The sequence below is a fragment of the Pelmatolapia mariae genome, linkage group LG10_11 (assembly GCF_036321145.2).
Source record: "Pelmatolapia mariae isolate MD_Pm_ZW linkage group LG10_11, Pm_UMD_F_2, whole genome shotgun sequence".
NCBI classification, from domain to species: domain Eukaryota; kingdom Metazoa; phylum Chordata; class Actinopteri; order Cichliformes; family Cichlidae; genus Pelmatolapia; species Pelmatolapia mariae.
In genome coordinates, this window is record NC_086236.1 from 50,791,614 (window position 1) to 50,811,071 (window position 19,458).

Here is a 19,458-nt window from a genome sequence, read left to right on the forward strand (position 1 = left end):
CTGAGTACATGTGCTTACCATTACGGTTATTTTGTGATCGATCTCCTCTTCCATTCATTTTGACTAAAAGGAACACAAAACAACAATGATCACTAAACCTCAACTCAGAATGTTCAGCGAATTTGCTTTTTTTGTGATAACTTTAGGCTAGGTCCACTCGTACACGGGCATTTTTGAAAACGGAAATTTTCCTTTTTCATTTGAAAAAAATCCCGTCCACATGTGCAGTTTTGAAAAAAATATCTCCTTCCTAAAAACAAAGTCAAACGCGGTCAAGAACATGCCAAATCCTAACTGTGTAGAAATGTTGGCCAATCAGAAGTCTAGAAGCCTGGGAGGAAAACCTCACAAAACCTTACGTACTTCTGAAAGGTTTTTGTCTTTTTCTGGAAAGGCAGCTAATTTTGTGTTACTTTTAAGTGCCTTCATCATTTCAAATGTTAATAACTAAAGACAGCATTTTGGCTGGTATAGACTCACAACTTTGGAATGGACAAAATGCATATAGCATACATAGATGTAATTTTTTTAAATTACATTTATTCCAAACCGACGTCAGGATCTGGGTTGTGAGAGCGTCTGTGTTGAATGATGCTCACTCTGATGCCTCTGTCTTTCTAACTGGAGGCACAGTAACTGTGTGTGTATATGTAAGCGTGTAAAAACTGCAGATACTAAGATTAACAGCAACAGTATTTTGTCTACATCCGCCATTGTAGAAATTGATCTGATGTAAACAATAACGTGGCCACAGCGTGAAGTCAAAAACGGCGCACACTTTTGACATTGCCTGAGTAAATCTCCGTTTTCCTCGTCCACTCCTAAACACAAAAACGTAGTTTTCAAAAATCTCCACCCTGGCAGGAGTTTTTAAAAATCTCACCTTTCAGTGACTCACTATGCTGTTTAGGTGTGGACGAAAGGCCCAAATGCATAGACAAAGCTGCGTTTTCAAAAATAGCCGTGTACATGTGGACATAGCCTCAGTTTCTCAAAAAATGCTCTCAGAAATTCTAATAGTTTGTTTGAGAACAAAACTTAAGTTTTCTCTATTTTCCTAAATTAACAAGATAATCTCAGAAATAATTGTGTTAAAAAGAGCTTCTGTCACTCTAAGATATGATTAAGAACACTTTCTAATTTATGTATAATGTGTCAAATATTACAACAGCTGACAAATAGTTAAGTCTTCATTTGTTTTCCTGAATAATAGATCCGCATCACTATGATGAAAAATATAGTCTAGACTTGCACAATGTAAAGTACATAAATACTGTCCTGGCAGGCAGGAAAATCGGGCTTTATATTTAAGTAAATGATCTTAAGTTTATAAACTGAAATTTGAGCTTACTTTAGTTCTTGGTAAATTACAGAGCAGTTAATCCTCAGGGAAACGTAGAAATTTCACTAAATAGTCGTCTTCTTTCATACGGTTGCAGTGTCTCTTCAGTTTTGTTTTCATATGCTGATGTTTTCATTCAAAACATGTTTAAATGCTGTGATGTCATTTTAGCATCAAAGACTGCAGAATGTACAGAGATTCTTTTTACATCAAGTTGTATGCACAGATTTTGATATCTTTTATATGGCCTTATTATTGAGGATTAAAGCTCAATAATGAGTACACACACAAAATATAACACATTTCTTTATGATTGTTAGGCAAAAACGAAGAGAACCCAAATTTATCAAAACACCTAATATGGTCTTATTCTTGCTCTGCTTCCTAATTTTTCCCTGGAGGCATCACTATGGCAACAAAACAACATGCATTAAATGACGTTCCAAACAACAACAACCAAACTGTTTTCGGTGCTTAATATTTAACATGTCTTTGTTATAAACTTTATTTGTACAAATCAGTGATGTTGATGTGCACAACCTGGGATTCAGACCTTGGAGGGTTAATCCAACAAATCACGAAAAATTAGGTTAAAATTTTTGTTTATGACAGTGCAGATTTCTGACATTTTGTGTACTTTAAGCATTTAACAATTTGATTATTTTCCAACAAAAAACAGTGTGAAACTCAAGTTAGACCTGTGTTTGTAAATTAACCGCCCCATGTTGTGTAGCTTTCTGGATTTTATACTTATTGGGCTACATATTTATTTATTATACAGGCAATACAGTACATAACATCAAAACTCACGTTTTATGGAACTAAAGTGTTTAATTATGTGGGCTACAGACAATAATCAAGTTATGGACTATACAGTGGTTTGCAAAAGTATTTGGCCCCCTTGAACTTTTCCACATTTTGTTACATTACAGCCACAAACATGAATCAATTTTATTGGAATTCCACATGAAAGACCAATACAAAGTGGTGTACACGTGAGAGGTGGAACGAAATGATTCCAAATATTTTTTTACAAATAAATAACTGAAAAGTGGGGTGTGCGTAATTATTCAGCCCCCTGAGTCAATACTTTGTAGAACCACCTTTTGCTGCAGTTACAGCTGCCAGTCTTTTAGGGTATGTCTCTACCAGCTTTGCACATCTACAGACTGAAATCCTTGCCCATTCTTCTTTGCAAAACAGCTCCAGCTCAGTCAGATTAGATGGACAGCGTTTGTGAACAGCAGTTTTCAAATCTTGCCACAGATTCTCGATCGGATTTAGATCTGGACTTTGACTGGGCCATTATAACACATGGATATGTTTTGGTTTAAACTAGAGATGGACCGATCCAATATTACGTATCGGTATCGGTCCGATACTGACCTAAATTACTGGATCGGATATCGGAGAGAAATAAAAAATGTAATCCGATCCGAAGTATCACAAAATCACCTCACAAAACGCGCTACTTGGCGTAACCCAGCTCGGCGCATCGGAGCAGTATGTGTCATGTGATAGAGCGGCTGTTGTCTGCGAGACCTGTCGGCGGTCTGGTGGAGCAGTTGGAGCTTCGCTACATGCTTCCTAACCGTGGCATTTCATCTCGGCGAAAACTATCCCAGAGAAGTAAAGCAAGTGTGTAAGTTCGTCCCTGAATGTTTGCATAGTATTTCCAAGTTAAGCTTAACAACTGATATATTGAGCCACAGCTGGACTGGCCATCGGAGTTCCAGGTGAAAAGGAAGCGATTTGTCCCGTACTTCAGCTAGAATTAAAAAAATAGACACAAAGCTGGAGTTATTCTGTCTTTGCTGTGCAGTTGCATCCACTTCTCTCATTCTCTCCCCCTTCCTCTCCTGTTATTACTTAAAACATGAAACTGATCAATGATCAGCTGATCGGCTTTTCTGCTGCAAGTCCCGTCTTTTTTGTTTGTTTATTGCCCATTTTGCGCTAGAAAAAGGAGACCAGTGGATAAACAACAGCAGCACGTTTAAGCGTGATAAGCTGTTTTTAGAATGTATTTAATATTACTTTCTAGTATCAGCTGAGGTTTGCTGGAGCCACAGCTGTAAAAGCTGCTGGTCATGATATTTTGGTTTGGATATGTGGTGAAAGGGAAACATGAAGATGAAACCAGGAGATGTCCTTACTGAATCATCAGAGCAAAGAAATATTTTTCTTTGTTATGTCATTTAAAAACTTTGAATAAATAATTATCTGACTCTTACAACAAAAGTGGTCATCTGATTAAATGTATAGAAATCAAGGGCGTAGATTTGGTTTTGGCATTGGTGGGGATGGATGATTAAACCCCCGAACCCTGCCCTGTTTCTTTTTTTTTTTCCTTTTTGTCTCTGCTTCTTGATAATAATAAAAAAAGGAGAAATACAATACAATACAATACAACTTTATTTCTATAGCACGTTTAAAAGACCAGCGGTACACCAAAGTGCTTTAGAATAGAATAGAATAGAATAGAATAATCCTTTAATTGTCCCACAAGGGGAAATTTGGTTGTATCAGCAGCAAAAACACACATATACAAACAGAGCAGGACACAGAACAGAAGCACAATTATTTACATATTTACATCATGGACAATAGTTACCAGAGCAGAGTACTGTACAGTTGTTTAAATTGGCGTACACATAGTGTGCAAACAGAGCAGGATACTGAAAGATGTTTAAATAGTTAAGAATATTTAGAGTAATTAGAAAAGTGCAGATTGTTTATTGTACCTGTGCATTAAAAAGTAGACATGTAACTTTCAATAAGTTAGTGTATATATAAGCTGAGAAAAGTAATGTGCAAGTTATAACAGTAGAAGTTGTTACAGTGCTGATGCAGACATCTGTGTTTGTTGGGAGCAGTTCTGATTGTACAGTCTGACAGCTGCAGGGAGGAAGGACCGGCGGAAACGCTCCTTCATGCATCTAGGATGCAGCAGTCTGTCACTGAAGCAGCTCTGCAGTTCAGCAACATTTACATGCATGGGGTGGGAGACTGTCCATCAGAGATGTTATTTTGGCCAGAGTCCTTCTGTCTCCCACCACCTGCACTGGGTCCAGGGTGCACCCCAGAACAGAGCTGGCCTTCCTGATGAGTTTATCCAACCTCTTCCTCTCAGCTGCCGATAAACCGCTGCTCCAACATACCACACTGTAAAAAATGACAGATGCCACCACAGAGTCATAGAAGGTCTTTAAAAGCGCTCCCTGTACTCCAAATGACCTCAGCTGCCTCAGCAGGTAGAGTCTGCTCTGACCCTTCCTGTAAAGAGCATCAGTGTTGTGGCTCCAGTCCAGTTTATTATTCAGGTGAACACCCAGGTACCTATAAGAGTCCACTATCTCAATGTCCACTCCCTGGGGTTCACCGGTGTCAGTGTGGTGGGTCTGCGTCTCCGGAAGTCCACCACCAACTCCTTGGTTTTTCCGGCATTGATCAGCAGGTGGTTCTGCTGACACCAGTCCACAAAGTCCAGAGTCCACTGTCTGTACTCTGAGTCGTCCTCACCTGTGATGAGGCCGACTATGGCAGAGTCGTCAGAGAACTTCTGTAGGTGGCAGCGTGGGGAGTTGATGGAGAAGTCTGCAGTGTAGAGGGTGAAGAGGAACGGTGCCAGCACAGTTCCCTGTGGGGCCCCCGTACTGCAGACCAGCGTGTCAGAGACACAGCCCTGTGACCTCACATACTGTGGACGTTCTGTGAGGTAGTCCAGTATCCACTGGGACATGTGGTGGTCCACTCCCGATAGCTCCAGCTTGTCCCTCAGAAGTCGTGGCTGGATGGTGTTGAAAGCACTGGAGAAATCAAAGAACATGATCCTCACAGTGCTTCCAGGCTTCTCCAGGTGAGTCAGAGCTCGGTGCAGGAGGTAGATGATGGCGTCCTCCACCCCAATGCCAGGCTGGTAAGCAAACTGCAGCGGATCCAATGAAGACCTCACCAGGGGGCGCAGATGGTTTAGAACCAACCTCTCGAGGGTCTTCATCAGATGCGATGTCAGGGCTACCGGCCTGTAGCTGCTGAGGTCCTTGGGATGGGAGGTCTTTGGTACCGGTACCACACAGGAGGTCTTCCACAGCTGTGGTACTTTCCCCAGTGACAGGCTCAGGTTGAACAGATAACCTAGGATGCCACACAGCTCATCTGCGCAGCACCTCAGGAGTCTGGAGCTGACGCCATCTGGACCTGCAGCCTTACACACCTTGATCTTGCGAAGCTCGTTCCTCACTTGAAGTGCTGAGATGGAGAGAGGGGGTTTTGGGGGAGGGGTGTGTATGCTGGAGTCCACAGAAGCCGGGGGTGGGTGTAATGACTTGGAGCTGGGAGGTGTGAAGCTGAGAGGTGTGAAGTCCTGAGATGAAGGACAGGCAGTCCCTGAAGATGAAGGAGATTGCAGAAGGGGGGACGATGCTGTGGGAGGGGTGGGTGGTTGATCAAACCTATTAAAATATTTATTTAGGTCATTCACCCACCCCAAGTCTCCTGCAGCCTGGGGGGTTGGTTTTTGTCCTGAGATTGTCTTCAGGCTGTTCCAAACCCCTCTGATGTTGTCCTTTACAATAAAAACAGGAAAATAAAGACATTAAATAAAAGACTATTAACAAAGCACCACATATATCATCAGGTTAAGGGCACTAATTATACAGCAATAGAAGGGAATATAAGAACAAAGTTACTAAGAACAGATATAGCTAAAAGATAAAGTACATAAATAAGAAATTGAACCAAATATAAAATAGGGACACTAACTAGATGGAAAAGCTATGTTGAATAAATGAGTTTTTAAACGGGATTTAAAAGATAAAACGGAGTCTGACGCACGGATAGCGATCTGTTCCACAGATTTGGTGCAACCAGGGCAAAAGCACGGTCACCCCTAGATTTAAGTCTAGAGCTAGGCTGAGCCAGGAGTAATTGGGCTGAAGACCTGAGGGCTCGCCCAGGGACATATAGACTAAGAAGATCGACAAGATAACGAGAGCATAAATTATTTATAATTTTAAAGGTGAGCAACAATATTTTAAATTCAAATATACTTGCCTACATTCTACATTCTACTAATTAACCTTATGAATAAAATAAATTTCAACATCGGTAACATCATAACACCCACCCAGCAGTATATAAAGTCCGTCATGCTAGCTAGTACACGTACGAGTTATTGTAACTGACTGTAAAAAGTCAGCATAACGAAAATAAACTCCACCTAAACTTGGTTTATATCAGACCCAGATAGACTGCAGGTCATAAGTTCTCACCTGAAGTTCAGTTCCCCTGATACTCGGACCAATACCAGCGGCCGCCTCGGGTCTCTCCTCCTCCTGCCTCACCTTTCCGTCATCCACCTGCCAGCGTGTTGCACCTGCTGGCCTCCACCACTTGCTCATGTTACTGAATCTGTGGAAGCTCCGCAATATCCACCACCAAACAATTGAGTTATTTTTACACATATCCCAGCATCTGGCCAATCCACCACCTTTTCGTGTTTATACCGTTACGAAAAAAAGGGGGAAAAAAAAAAAACCATCGGCCCATAAAAACGAAAAATCCCCATGGCCAGTCCAGCTATGTATATACTGCTGGGTGGGTGCTATGATGTTACCGATGTTGAAATTTATTTTATTCATAAGGTTAATTAGTTTCCAACTGTAGAATGAAAAAGACACAAAGCTGGATTTATTCTGTGTCTTTATGCTGCAGCTGTTTCTTCTTCTCTCATTCTCTCTCCCTCTCTCCCCTATTGTTATTTCAATCATGAAACTGATCAATGATCAGCTGATCGGCTTTTCTCTCTTGTTTATTTATCGCCCACTTTGCGCCAGAAAGAAGAAAGCAGCGGATGTCGCGCTAAACAACAGCAGCACGTTTAAGCTTGATCAGCTGTTGTTAGAATTTATTTAATATTAATTTCTAGTATCAGCTGATGTTTGCTGGAGCCACAGCTGTAAAAGCTGCTGTTCATGATGTCGGTTTGTATATCCTGGTGAGAGGGAAACATGAAGATGAAACCAGGAGATGTCCTTACTGAATCATCAGAGCTGAACAGGTGATGGAGAAACAGGTTTACCTTTTAGGTGACATGAATGAGTTGAAGGGAAGTTATAAGTTGTTTCTGAGAGACAAATAACACCAGGATCCTTTTCTAAGCTGACAGCTGGTAACTGTGCAGGGGCGGGTCTAGAAAAGTTTTGCCAGGGGGCAGGTAGGGCATTAAATCAAATCAAATCAAATCAAATCACTTTTATTGTCACATCACATGTGCAGGTACACTGGTACAGTACATGTGAGTGAAATTCTTGTGTGCGAGCTTCACAAGCAACAGAGTTGTGCAAAATACAATAATGTAAAACAAGCAAAATATAAAAATGGCTAATCTAAAAAGTAATAAATATATGTACAATATGTAAAGGTATATACATTACTGAATGTGTATACTAAATATGTTTTTCTACGTGTGTGTGTTTGAGTGTGTATATAGTATGTATATACATGTTTTACAAATGAAATAAAGTAAACAATAAAATAAGATATATAAAATATACAGAGGTTGGTATGTGCAAAACAGTGGTATTTATATACAGTATGGAGTGCATAATGTTGAAGTTCCAGTAGTGAGGGTGAGGTGTCTATGAAGTGTTCAGCAGTCTGATGGCCTGATGGAAAAAGCTGTCTCTCAGTCTGCTGGTACGGGACCGGATGCTGCAGAACCTCCTTCCTGATGGAAGTAGTCTGAACAGTTTATGGCTGGGGTGGCTGGAGTCCTTGATGATCCTCCCCGCTTTCCTCAGGCACCGTTTCCTGTAGATGTCTTGGAGGGAGGGAAGCTCACCTCCAATTATCCGTTCAGCACACCGCACTACTCTCTGGAGAGCTTTACGGTTGTGAGCGGTGCTGTTGCCGTACCAGGTGGTGATGCATCCAGTGAGGATGCTCTCAATGGCACAGCGATAGAAGGTCCTGAGGATGCGGGGGCTCATGCCGAATCTCTTCAGTCTCCTGAGAAAGAAGAGGCGCTGCTGCGCCTTCTTCGCTGTTTTGTTTATGTGTACTGACCACGTAAGATCCTCAGCCAGATGTACACCAAGGAAGCGGAAGCTGCTCACTCTCTCCACAGCGGCGCCGTTGATGGTGATGGGGGTGTGTACTCCTCTGCACCTCCGGAAGTCCACTATAAACTCCTTTGTCTTTGCGACGTTGAGGGTGAGATGGTTGTCTTGACACCAGTGGGTCAGGGCGCTGACCTCCTCCCTGTAGGCCGTCTCATCACCGTTGGTAATAAGACCCACCACTGTAGTGTCGTCCGCAAACTTCACAATGATGTTGGAGTTTCTAGTGGCCGTGCAGTCGTAGGTGTAGAGTGAGTACAGGAGAGGGCTCAGTACACACCCCTGTGGAGCACCAGTGTTCAGTGTGATGGGGGATGAGGTGGTGCTGCCCAGTCTGACCACTTGGCGTCTGTCAGACAGGAAGTTAAGGATCCAGCTGCAGAGGGAGCTGCTCAGTCCTAGATCCTTCAGTTTCCTGTCCAGCTTCGAGGGAACGATGGTGTTGAATGCTGAGCTGTAATCTACAAACAGCATTCTCACATACGTGTCTCTCTTCTCCAGGTGTGACAGGGCAGCATGGAGTGTCAGGGCTATGGCATCATCAGTGGACCTGTTGTGGCGGTATGCGAACTGTAGAGGGTCCAGTGAGTCGGGTAGCGCAGAGCAGATGAAGTCCCTGACCAGCTTCTCGAAGCATTTGCTCACGATGGGGGTCAGGGCTACGGGTCGCCAGTCGTTCAATGAGGAGATGGTGGAGGATTTGGGTACAGGGACGATGGTGGCCATTTTGAAGCAGGCTGGGACTACAGACAGAGAGAGGGAAAGGTTGAAGATGTGTGTAAACACTCCAGCCAGCTGAGCCGCGCATGACTTGAGGACGCGGCCGGGAATCCCGTCCGGACCAGTAGCTTTGCGTGCGTTCACCCTCCTGAAGCACTTCCGCACATCCTCCTCAGACACAGTGTGCGCACTGACGTCATCCGCGGTGCGCACACTGTCCGGTCTCGTGGTGTTCGCTGTGTCGAATCTAGCGTAGAATACGTTTAGATCCTCACACAGAGAGGCCGTGGTCTGCGGTGTGCTGGTTTTCCCTCTAAAGTCTGTGATCGTGTTTAGTCCCTGCCACATACTCCGAGGGTTGTCAAAATGTTGCTCCACCTTGTCCCTGTACTCACGTTTGGCTGCTTTGATCGTCTTCCGGAGTTGGTAATGTGCGTGTTTGTAGTCCGATTTGTTCGCGGAGGCAAAAGCGGTGCTCCGTGCCGCCAGTGCTGTGCGAACATCTCCGTTAATCCAGGGTTTTTGATTTGGGAAGGATTTAACTGTTCTGGATGGGACGACATCTTCCACGCATTTTCTGATAAATCCGCAGACTGAGTCTGTGTACTCATCAATGTCTTTAGCAGCCACGTGAAACATTTCCCAGTCCGCGTGATCAAAACAGTCCCGCAGCGTAGACTCCGATTGGTCCGACCAACGGTGCACCGCCCTCAGGGTTGGAGCTTCCTGTTTCAGCTTCTGCCTGTAGGCGGGCAGGAGCAGGATGGAGCGGTGATCTGATTGGCCGAATGGGGCGCGGGGGAGGGCTTTGTATGCATCCCGGAAAGAGGTGTAGCAGTGGTCAAGAAGCCGGTCTCCACGAGTGCTGAAATGGATGTGTTGGTGTAGTTTTTGTGAGACTTTCTTCAGGTTACCCTTATTAAAGTCCCCGGTCGTGATAAACGCCGCCTCTGGGTGTGCGGTTTCCTCACTGCTGATCGCGCTGTACAGTTCCCTGAGTGCTCGGTCAGTGTCGGCTTGTGGGGGAATGTAAATCGCCGTAATAATCACTGCTGTGAATTCCCTCGGTAGCCAGAATGGCCGGCACTTAATCATCAGGTACTCCAGGTCCGGTGAGCAGAAAGATTTGACCGGGTGCACGTTCGCATAATCACACCAGCTGTTGTTGATCATGAAACATACACCACCGCCTCTGCTTTTCCCAGTAAGCTCCTGTGACCTGTCCGCGCGGTGCACAGAGAACCCCGGTAGTTGTATTGCGGAGTCCGGTACCTTGTCCGATAGCCAGGTTTCTGTGAGGCAGATCACGCAGCAGTCCCGCATCTCTCGCTGGAATGAGATCCGTGCCCGAAGCTCGCACAGCTTGTTCTCCAGAGACTGCACATTAGCCAGTAATAAACTGGGTAACGGTGGTCTGTTACTGGGTAACGGTGGTCTAACAGGGAAAGGGGGCACAAAGAAATACTTTTCTTAATTATTCTCATTTAAAATGTCTGTTTTTTAATAAATAATTATCTGAATCTTACAACAAACTTTTTCATCTGATGTAAAATGTATAGAAATCCATTATTGTACATAGTAATTTTTTTTCAGGGTCCCATCATAATTTCTTCAGAAGTAAGTACTGTATATGATGCCAATATTTTCCCACATTTTCTAGATTCTGTACCTGTAATTCTGTAATCTGTCATTTATTATTTTTAATATTCAGTAATGATCATGTCTCACCTCTAGTCCTCTCTGTCTTAATTTCAGGTTTCCACCATGTGTTGTAGATAGTTCAGGAGGTTAACTCGACCAAGCAGTCTTTGGGTTTCGGCTAAGTACTGTTTAGAATACCAGAATAGGGAGGATGGTGTAGTTTATTAGATTGATACATATATACCAACAGGACAGTGTACATCACTGTGACAACAGCGTTTGTTTTCATTCAAAGGCTTTATGGTTTTTCCTATAATACCTGGTGGGCCGGTCTCTAGTCAAAATGCCCGGGCCGATTTTTTGTCCCAGTCCAGCCCTAATAGAAATCCATTATTGTATATAGTAACTAATAAGTCTAATATACACCCTAGTAAGCTATAGTACTTTTTCCTTTGGGAAGGTACCATCTCTGCAGTCTGCAATTCTGTTGAAGAAAGATGTTGAATCTATTTAATTATTGTAGAAAAATAATTGATTTCTGTGCATTTGTTTTACACTTGCATTAAATTAAAGTTGATTACATCGATTAAGGGCGGGGGGTGGTTCCCTAATATTTTTGCTGGGAGTTGGCAACCCTATTAGTTAGGTAGGTAAGTACTCTTTAAAATGCCAGAATAGGGAGGATGGTGAAGGTTTAAATTTATTAGATTGATAAGTGTTGCTGAACTATAAAATCTTTTGGGTGGAGTGTATTTTTTGCATACAGGTATAACAGAATAGCTCCAGTCTCTTCTTTTTTAAAACTTGAGTATGAACTTATACAAAATGCAGCAAGATATTTATAAAAAACAGTTTTATTGATTACAAAATATGCTATATCGGATTCATATCGGTATCGGCAGATATCCAAATTTATGATATCGGAATCGGTATCGGACATTAAAAAGTGGTATCGTGCCATCTCTAGTTTAAACCATTCCATTGTTGCCCTGGCTTTACGTTTAGGGTCGTTGTCCTGCTGAAAGGTGAACCTCCGCCCCAGTCTCAAGTCTTTTGCAGACTCCAAGAGGTTTTCTTCCAAGATTGCCCTGTATTTGGCTCCATCCATCTTCCCATCAACTCTGACCAGCTTCCCTGTCCCTGCTGAAGAGAAGCACCCCCAGAGCATGATGCTGCCACCACCATATTTGACAGTGGGGATGGTGTGTTCAGAGTGATGTGCAGTGTTAGTTTTCCGCCACACATAGTGTTTTGCATTTTGGTCTCATCTGACCAGAGCACCTTCTTCCACGTTTGCTGTGTCCCCCACATGGCTTGTGGCAAATTGCAAACAGGACTTCTTATGGTTTTCTCTTAACAATGGCTTTCTTCTTGCCACTCTTCCATAAACAGTGCACAGTGCACGACTAATAGTTGTCCTATGGACAGATTCCCCCACCTGAGCTGTAGATCTCTGCAGCTCGTCCAGAGTCACCATGGGCCTCTTGGCCGCATTTCTGATCAGCGCTCTCCTTGTTCAGCCTGTGAGTTTAGGTGGACGGCCTTGTCTTGGTAGGTTTACAGTTGTGCCATACTCCTTCCATTTCTGAATGATCCACAGTGCTCCGTGGGATGTTCAAGGCTTGGGAAATCTTTTTGTAGCCTAAGCCTGCTTCAAATTTCTCAATAACTTTATCCCTGACCTGTCTGGTGTGTTCTTTGGACTTTGTGGTGTTGTTGCTCCCAATATTCTCTTAGACAACCCGTCTAAGAGAGCAGCTGAGCCCGTCACAGAGCAGCTGTATTTGTACTGACATTAGATTACACACAGGTGCACTCTATTTAGTCATTAGCACTCATCAGGCAATGTCTATGGGCAACTGACTGCACTCAGACCAAAGGGGGCTGAATAATTACGCACACCCCACTTTTCAGTTATTTATTTGTAAAAAATGTTTGGAATCATGTATGATTTTTATTCTACTTCTCACGTGTACACCACTTTGTATTGGTCTTTCACGTGGAATTCCAATAAAATTGATTCATGTTTGTGGCTGTAATGTGACAAAATGTGGAAAAGTTCAAGGGGGCCGAATACTTTTTCAAACCACTGTATTTATATGAAAAACATGTATCCTTCCTGCATTTGAATCATTTTAACCATATGTAACCACCTGCGTATGTGTTTGAAAAAAAAAAGGCTTTGATTTTGCCACCCCGTTTGATTTCTTTGCCCCCCTCATGGCACCCTAAGAAAATTTCTCTAGATCCGCCCCTGTTTGGGGAAGGCCTAAGAGGGGACTGGCAGATCACCACGTACTAATGAGAAGGGAATTATTTTTTTTTAATTTAATGGACAGGGAGGGTCGGACACAAAAATGAGAATGAACAGCTTGTAGAGCCAGGGGTGTCATTTATAGATAGACAACTGGAAGGGACATGGTGTGGTGCCAACTCCTGAAATTCAGATCATTTATCTCCAATTGCTTTCATATGAAAAGGCAGGATCATGTTGTCTTCACTATTTTTATTTGTTATTGTAAAATCAAAATATTAATAGGTGATCAGAATATTTTGGAGAGTCTCCCCCCAAAGTCAGAACATTTTGGTGTTCAGTTAAATTGTGATTTTGAATCAGTTACAGGGGTTACTGTGATCATGACTGCTTTTCTCTTTGTGTGTTAACACTGTCCAGGATATACCCTGCCTGTAGCCCTATGGCAGCTTTGATGGATGGATGGATGTATAACAGTCAGTTTTACAAATGTAACAAAGGAAGAAGCTACATTTATAATAACAACAAAAATCCACATTATATTTAAATGACCTTAAAGTTTATTGTGATAAACTGTGTAATACAAGCATGTCGTTCATACAGTAACTGAGGACACAATGTGACTAAAACAGTAAAATCTCACACATTGTCTGTGACATACAGTTTGTTAATACTGAGTGGTTGTTGGAGCAGGAATCCTCAGAACCTGCAGCAAACTCCACAGATACCGGGGGTGCAGCAGCCACAGCAAAAGCGACACTTGATGCCACGCTTGTGTCTGCTGTTATACAGCATCTGTGGGAAACACAAGAGACATGAGCACAGAGTTCAGCACTGCAGCAGCATCACTGCTCTTTATTTTCACCTGCTCTAACAAACACTTTCATTTAGCTGAAGTAATTTGGCCACATTCACTCAGTTAGTGTTACTTACCTTCCATGAGTCCACTGATGCCTCCTCATGTGCTGCTGCTGGATAGTCCATGCTCATTGGCTCCTCCAGCTCCTGCTCCTGTTAATGAATTGAGTGCAGTAGAAACCACATTGTAGCCCTGAAACAAACATTTGCAGCTTGTAAGCTAATACACTTGATTAAAGTCAAGTTCTTACTTCAGTGACTGGGACAGCAGAGCTCTGCTGAACACAGATGAATGTGAGCACGACGGCCACTGCAACTGCAACACTGAACGTCTTCATCTTAGGAGGCTTTGAGAGGCTCAAGTTTGACTCTTTCTCCTGGTCTGGATGATTGTTGTGAGCTGAGTCCTTCTGTCTGATGGTTAATGTGTGCAGAAGTGCTGATATTTATACTGATTTGGGCCCCTGCTGCCTCGTCACTCACAGCTCTTACTCTACCTGATTTCAGGAACATTGCAAAACTCCTTATTTTCCTGTGCTATGAAATTCTGGGAATGGGAAATTCCTGAGGAACGAGAAAATCTGTACTTTTCTCAGTCGGCATGAACTTTGACCTTTTCTTAGGATGTTTAAATATATGGGCTTTCCCAGTCCTATTGATGCAAGCCTGTTCCCGACAGTAGTTTCTGTACTCTAAGTCAGTGTTTCCCAACCACTGTGCCGCGGCACATAATTGTGCCGTGAGAAATAATCAGGTGTGCTGTGGAAGATTATCTTGTTACACCTGATTAATACTCTAAGCAAAGGTTGGGAAACACTGGCTTAGAGTACTAATCAGTTGGAACTAGATAATCTTCCACGGCACACCTATGTGCTACGGCACAGTGGTTGGGAAACACTACTCTGAGTGAGGCAGCAGTGGAGCAAATGAGTATAAATACCAGCACCTTTCCCTCAGTCAACCATCACAAAGGAGCTGACAAGAGTCAACGAGAGAGTCAAAGGATCTGACCACCTTAAACCACTCAAACCTCCTGAAGATGAAGACGTTCAGCGTTGCAGTTGCAGTGGCCGTTGCACTCATCTGTATTTGCATTCAGCAGAGCTCTGCCACATTTGCTGAGGTAACAGACTGTTTTAAATTCATGTAATGTACTTCTCCCGCATGAATTTGTTGTGAAGATGCTAAGATCTGTTTTCTTTCTCTACAGATACGAGAACTGCAAGAGCTACAAAAGGCTGTGAGCAATGACAGTCCAGCTGCTGAACATCAGGAGGTATCAGCTGACTCATGGATGGTGGGTTTAATTCAATAAATGAATTATGGCTAAAGATAAACTCTCTGCTCTTCTCCTCTTTCACACAGATCAAGTGTCGCTTTTGCTGTGGCTGCTGCACTCCTGGTGCCTGTGGCTTGTGCTGCAGATTCTGAGAATATCTACCTGCGATTCTCACATTAACCACTAAATATAGACTGTTATACATGAAATGATTAGACTGCTTAGCATTTGTTAAAGTCTGACAGTGTTTCTTCATCTGGTCATCCTGCTGTAACAATGAACAGTGTACCAAGCACTTAGAACTACAATAATTTATTATATTAAAAACTTCAGAGTCACTATACTACAACATGTGCTGTTTTTTCTGTTTCTGTGTGACAAGAATTAAACATTAATGGAAATCAGTGACATGAAGCCCCTGATGTAGTTTTTGTGCTAATGTTAATGTCAAAGCAGGTTTGGAGGTTTAGAGCAGTTTTTGAGTCAACAGTGTGTTGGTGACTTTTATGTGCTGGGCTCCTCAGCACTCTGCAATCACAAACTGACTTGTTGCACAGTGACATCCTATTATAGCATCACACTCAAATTCAGTGAGCTCCCTAGAATGGTGCATTCCTTCACAAATGTCTCCTGTCTCCGACCTGTCTTCCCATGGGATATTTGTGCTATGTATGTATGGTCAGGGTGGGGGGGTCCAGTTTCACTGCAGGTGCAAACTTTCATGTGACAAATAAAGGTTTGATTGAACTGAATTCAATTGAATTGAATTATATTGAAATGTTTGTGAAGGCACACTGCATGGCTAAATATTTTTTAGGTATTTCAGGTACTAAGAGTTGTGGCCCCATACTCTTGCCCATATAGTGTATGGTACAACCTGGTAATAGAGGCAAGTCATTGACAGCAAAAGTAAAGAGAGCAGCTTAACAGTAATGTCAAACTGTCAGAATTATAACTATCAAATTATTGCTAGTGTGCTTTCTTAAAGTCATCATGAAGATTACCTTTGGTGGTTTTCAAAACTGATGCATTATATCAGTTTTGAAACACTGATATACCGCAGCTGATGAAGAGCAGCTTTAAGTTCAATAGTAGTAAGACTAAACACAAAGTAGAAAATTTCAATGAAGTTAAATTTTTACATGAATGGCCTTTAATTTGAAGTCATTATGTTGCACTACATAACATTTCATATAAATATAATATAGACAGTTCAATCGTTATTCAGTAGTACTTTTCACAGTATAAGACAACCAATGGTATATGACAGCAAATGTGCTATGAAGTTTTGATTCATCCACTTTATGCAGCTTTATATAGATGGCAACAGCTGAAAGCAGTAACCAGCTAAACTGGTTCCTGCCTGGTAAAAGCCTGTATTTGTGAGTAATCACTTTAGACTTTAGCCTCTCCATGCTTGGGACCTTATATTTATGGCAATGGTGTTTGGGTTTTTTGATTTAGAAGTTGTACATTTAACATGGAAGGCTACGGGGACTGGCTTGTTTTGGGGGCATAAAAGTAGTACCAGCTAGTGGTTTTTGGCACTAACATCTTAGCTTTATTTTTTAGCCCTGGTGTTTTTTTTGGGGGGGGGGTTTTTTGTCAAACATTTAAATTCACTCATTATGAGCATAAATTGAATTTATGTACACACATGGTCAGATGTATATATACAGGCTCTAATATATCAATAAATTCAAGCTTTTGCAACTAATTCTTGTTTTAAGGATATTTTCTGTACAATTATTCCACCCTGGAAAAACAACAGTTCAAAGACCTCCAAAAGTTGATTCTGTTCATCTGGACGTTGTGGGAGAAACGTTCAAAACAGTTCAAAGAAAGCATTAAAAGCCCAAAGTTACCATGGCATTCATGCCCATGATGAGTGCATGTAAACTTTTGACCACAACTTTATTTCCCGTACAGATCTTTTGATCTGATGATGGATTAGACCTTCTCGTTTTGTTTCATTTTGTGGTTCTTAACAAGTTGGTTAGCAATTCACAGTGTAAGTTTGGCTGTTATTTCCAGTGATCATTTATTGGTGTGAAGTGTTCAAACTAAACTTGATCACATTAAGTAATGCATAGGGGGGAGGAGAGGGGGACTACTTTTATCAGGACTTAGAGGAAAAAGGTAAACAAATCCCAGCTGTGTGATCTCCATTAATGACAACACTGCAAGAAGCTCTTATTTTCCTGCACAGGTACTAAAGAACTGCACTCATTACTCCAGTGCTGAAAGCATTACTCTTCAAATAGTGGTCCTTGCAGCTACTATAAATGAGACCAAAAAAGGTTAAAAGGCAGAACGTATTCCAGCAGAGCCAATAATCCTACTTTTGTTGTTGACACAGATGTGCTCATTAAGATAAAGCTAACAGGTCAGAGGGGTCACAGTACACGAGACAGAGTGGAGATAAGGGATTTTGGTTATTGCACAAGAGGTTTAGTAAAATTCAAAAGACCCTTTCAACCTTTATCAGAGTAAACACACCGTGCACTCCTGTCATTCCTGCCATTATTGATTTTGGTATTTCCCTACAATTTATTTCATTGAACAGATTTACATTATTTAAAGTGGTTGTAATAGAGTGACAAAATTTAAAGATAAGCCATTTGCTCTGTGTTTAAGTTGACAGTTATATGACATGTGATACTGATCTGTTGAAAACTGGATCATATGTCAGCATGTTAGGATCTTTATTATGTGTAATAAAACAATACAGAGTATTACACATTGACATCAAATATATATTCTGTATCATAAAACCATAATTCCTGCATTCAGTACAGTTGTCTGAGTGCAAGAAACTGATTCATACAACTGAGGGAAAACTAAGTGATCAGATTAAATTAAGTTTGTATTAGACAGTAGCAAACTACATTATTTAAGCTGCACTGTCCTGTAACTGGTCAATACTGAAAGGAAACCCACTCAGTCTAGCATCTTCCTATAAGAAAGTTCCAAGCACTGGACACGTTGATTTGAAATAACAATTAATGTATAAGTAAAATAGTGCAGAATATAGGTGACAAATTGTGTACTGTATTAAACTGTTGCACTCATAAAAAATTCAATACTATTGCTGAATTAAGGAATTAAGATTATTGAACAAATACTGTTTGCACCAGTGCAAAGTACTGAACATTTTGTCGTTTGGGAATTTCCTATTACCATACCCAGCATCCTTTAAGTAGTGTTGCAAGCCTTTCCCAAGAGGGAATAAAGTACTGCCAGTAACACTGTATAAATAACAGCATGATCAGCAAACAGAGCCATTATGCTCAAAAGCGTTGACAGCAGAAACTAAAAAATCAACTACTCTGACAAGTTAAACTGCTGAAAATGAAAACATTCACGGCTGCAGTCGTCGTGGCTGTTGCACTAACTATTTGCATTGAGGGGAACGCTGCCTTCCCATTCACAACAGTGAGTAGCCTGCTTGATGTAAATTAAGATTTATTCCTTTTTATTCAATGCTCATCAGCTCTGTGTGTTTTACTGTGTTTCTACGTGTATGCAACTAATCAACAGGTGGAACACGTCGAGGAAGAAAAGAGCACTGATGATCCTGCTGCAACGCAAGAAGAGACGTCAGTAGAAACATGGATGGTATGCTGAGTTGATCAGATACTTAAAATAAGTCATGGAGCTTGAGTTCATTCAAATTCTGATCTACAGTCTCCAAAAGTTGAATCTGTTCATCTGGACGTAGCGTTTTGTGGGAGAAACGTTTCGTCACTCATCCAAGTGACTTCTTCAGTCTCAGCTGACTGCAGGTTTCCCCAAATCTTATAAACAGTACATTTGCATAATGACTGAAACCAGCCCACTGAAGGAACAATGGGCTGTGAGGTCAGTTCCTTAATCATAATTATGCAAATTCCCATGACCATTGATCAACAATCACTGACCAAAACCCACTGATCAAAGACCACTGATCAATGGCCATGAGTACCATTCACAGAGAGTTGGGGAATGGCTGCAATCACAGCATTGTAAGATGGTGAAAGATGTACCCTTAGGCCCCCTCCTCGATTCAGAGATGGTCTTTCCCTTTTCACGTAAATGGCCTCCTTGACTCCGCGCTCAAACCAGCGTTCTTCCCTGTCCAGGATGTGTACATCCTCATCATTGAAAGAGTGTCCACTGGCCTGTAGGTGTAAATAGACTGCAGAGTCCTGGCCTGACGAGGTAGCTCTTCTGTGTTGTGCCATCCGCTTCGCCAGAGGTTGTT

General features: G+C 42.0%; 2 protein-coding genes across 2 annotated transcripts; one reads left to right on the top strand and one right to left on the bottom strand.

The window, feature by feature from the left end:
• Nucleotides 1–13,703: 13,703 nt before the first annotated feature.
• Nucleotides 13,704–14,287, bottom strand: LOC134636634 (hepcidin-like). The gene is made up of 3 exons (XM_063486698.1): nt 14,188–14,287; nt 14,012–14,089; nt 13,704–13,873 (listed from the first exon to the last, which is right to left on the bottom strand). Exons 1-3 carry the CDS (start codon nt 14,272–14,274, stop codon nt 13,778–13,780), a joined length of 261 nt encoding a protein of 86 aa, XP_063342768.1. The 5' UTR covers nt 14,275–14,287; the 3' UTR covers nt 13,704–13,777.
• Nucleotides 14,288–14,916: 629 nt separating this feature from the next.
• Nucleotides 14,917–15,564, top strand: LOC134636312 (hepcidin-like). Its single transcript, XM_063486242.1, has 3 exons — nt 14,917–15,059; nt 15,147–15,212; nt 15,302–15,564. The coding sequence occupies exons 1-3, from the start codon at nt 14,976–14,978 to the stop codon at nt 15,365–15,367; spliced, it is 216 nt and encodes a 71-aa protein (XP_063342312.1). The 5' UTR covers nt 14,917–14,975; the 3' UTR covers nt 15,368–15,564.
• Nucleotides 15,565–19,458: the final 3,894 nt, after the last annotated feature.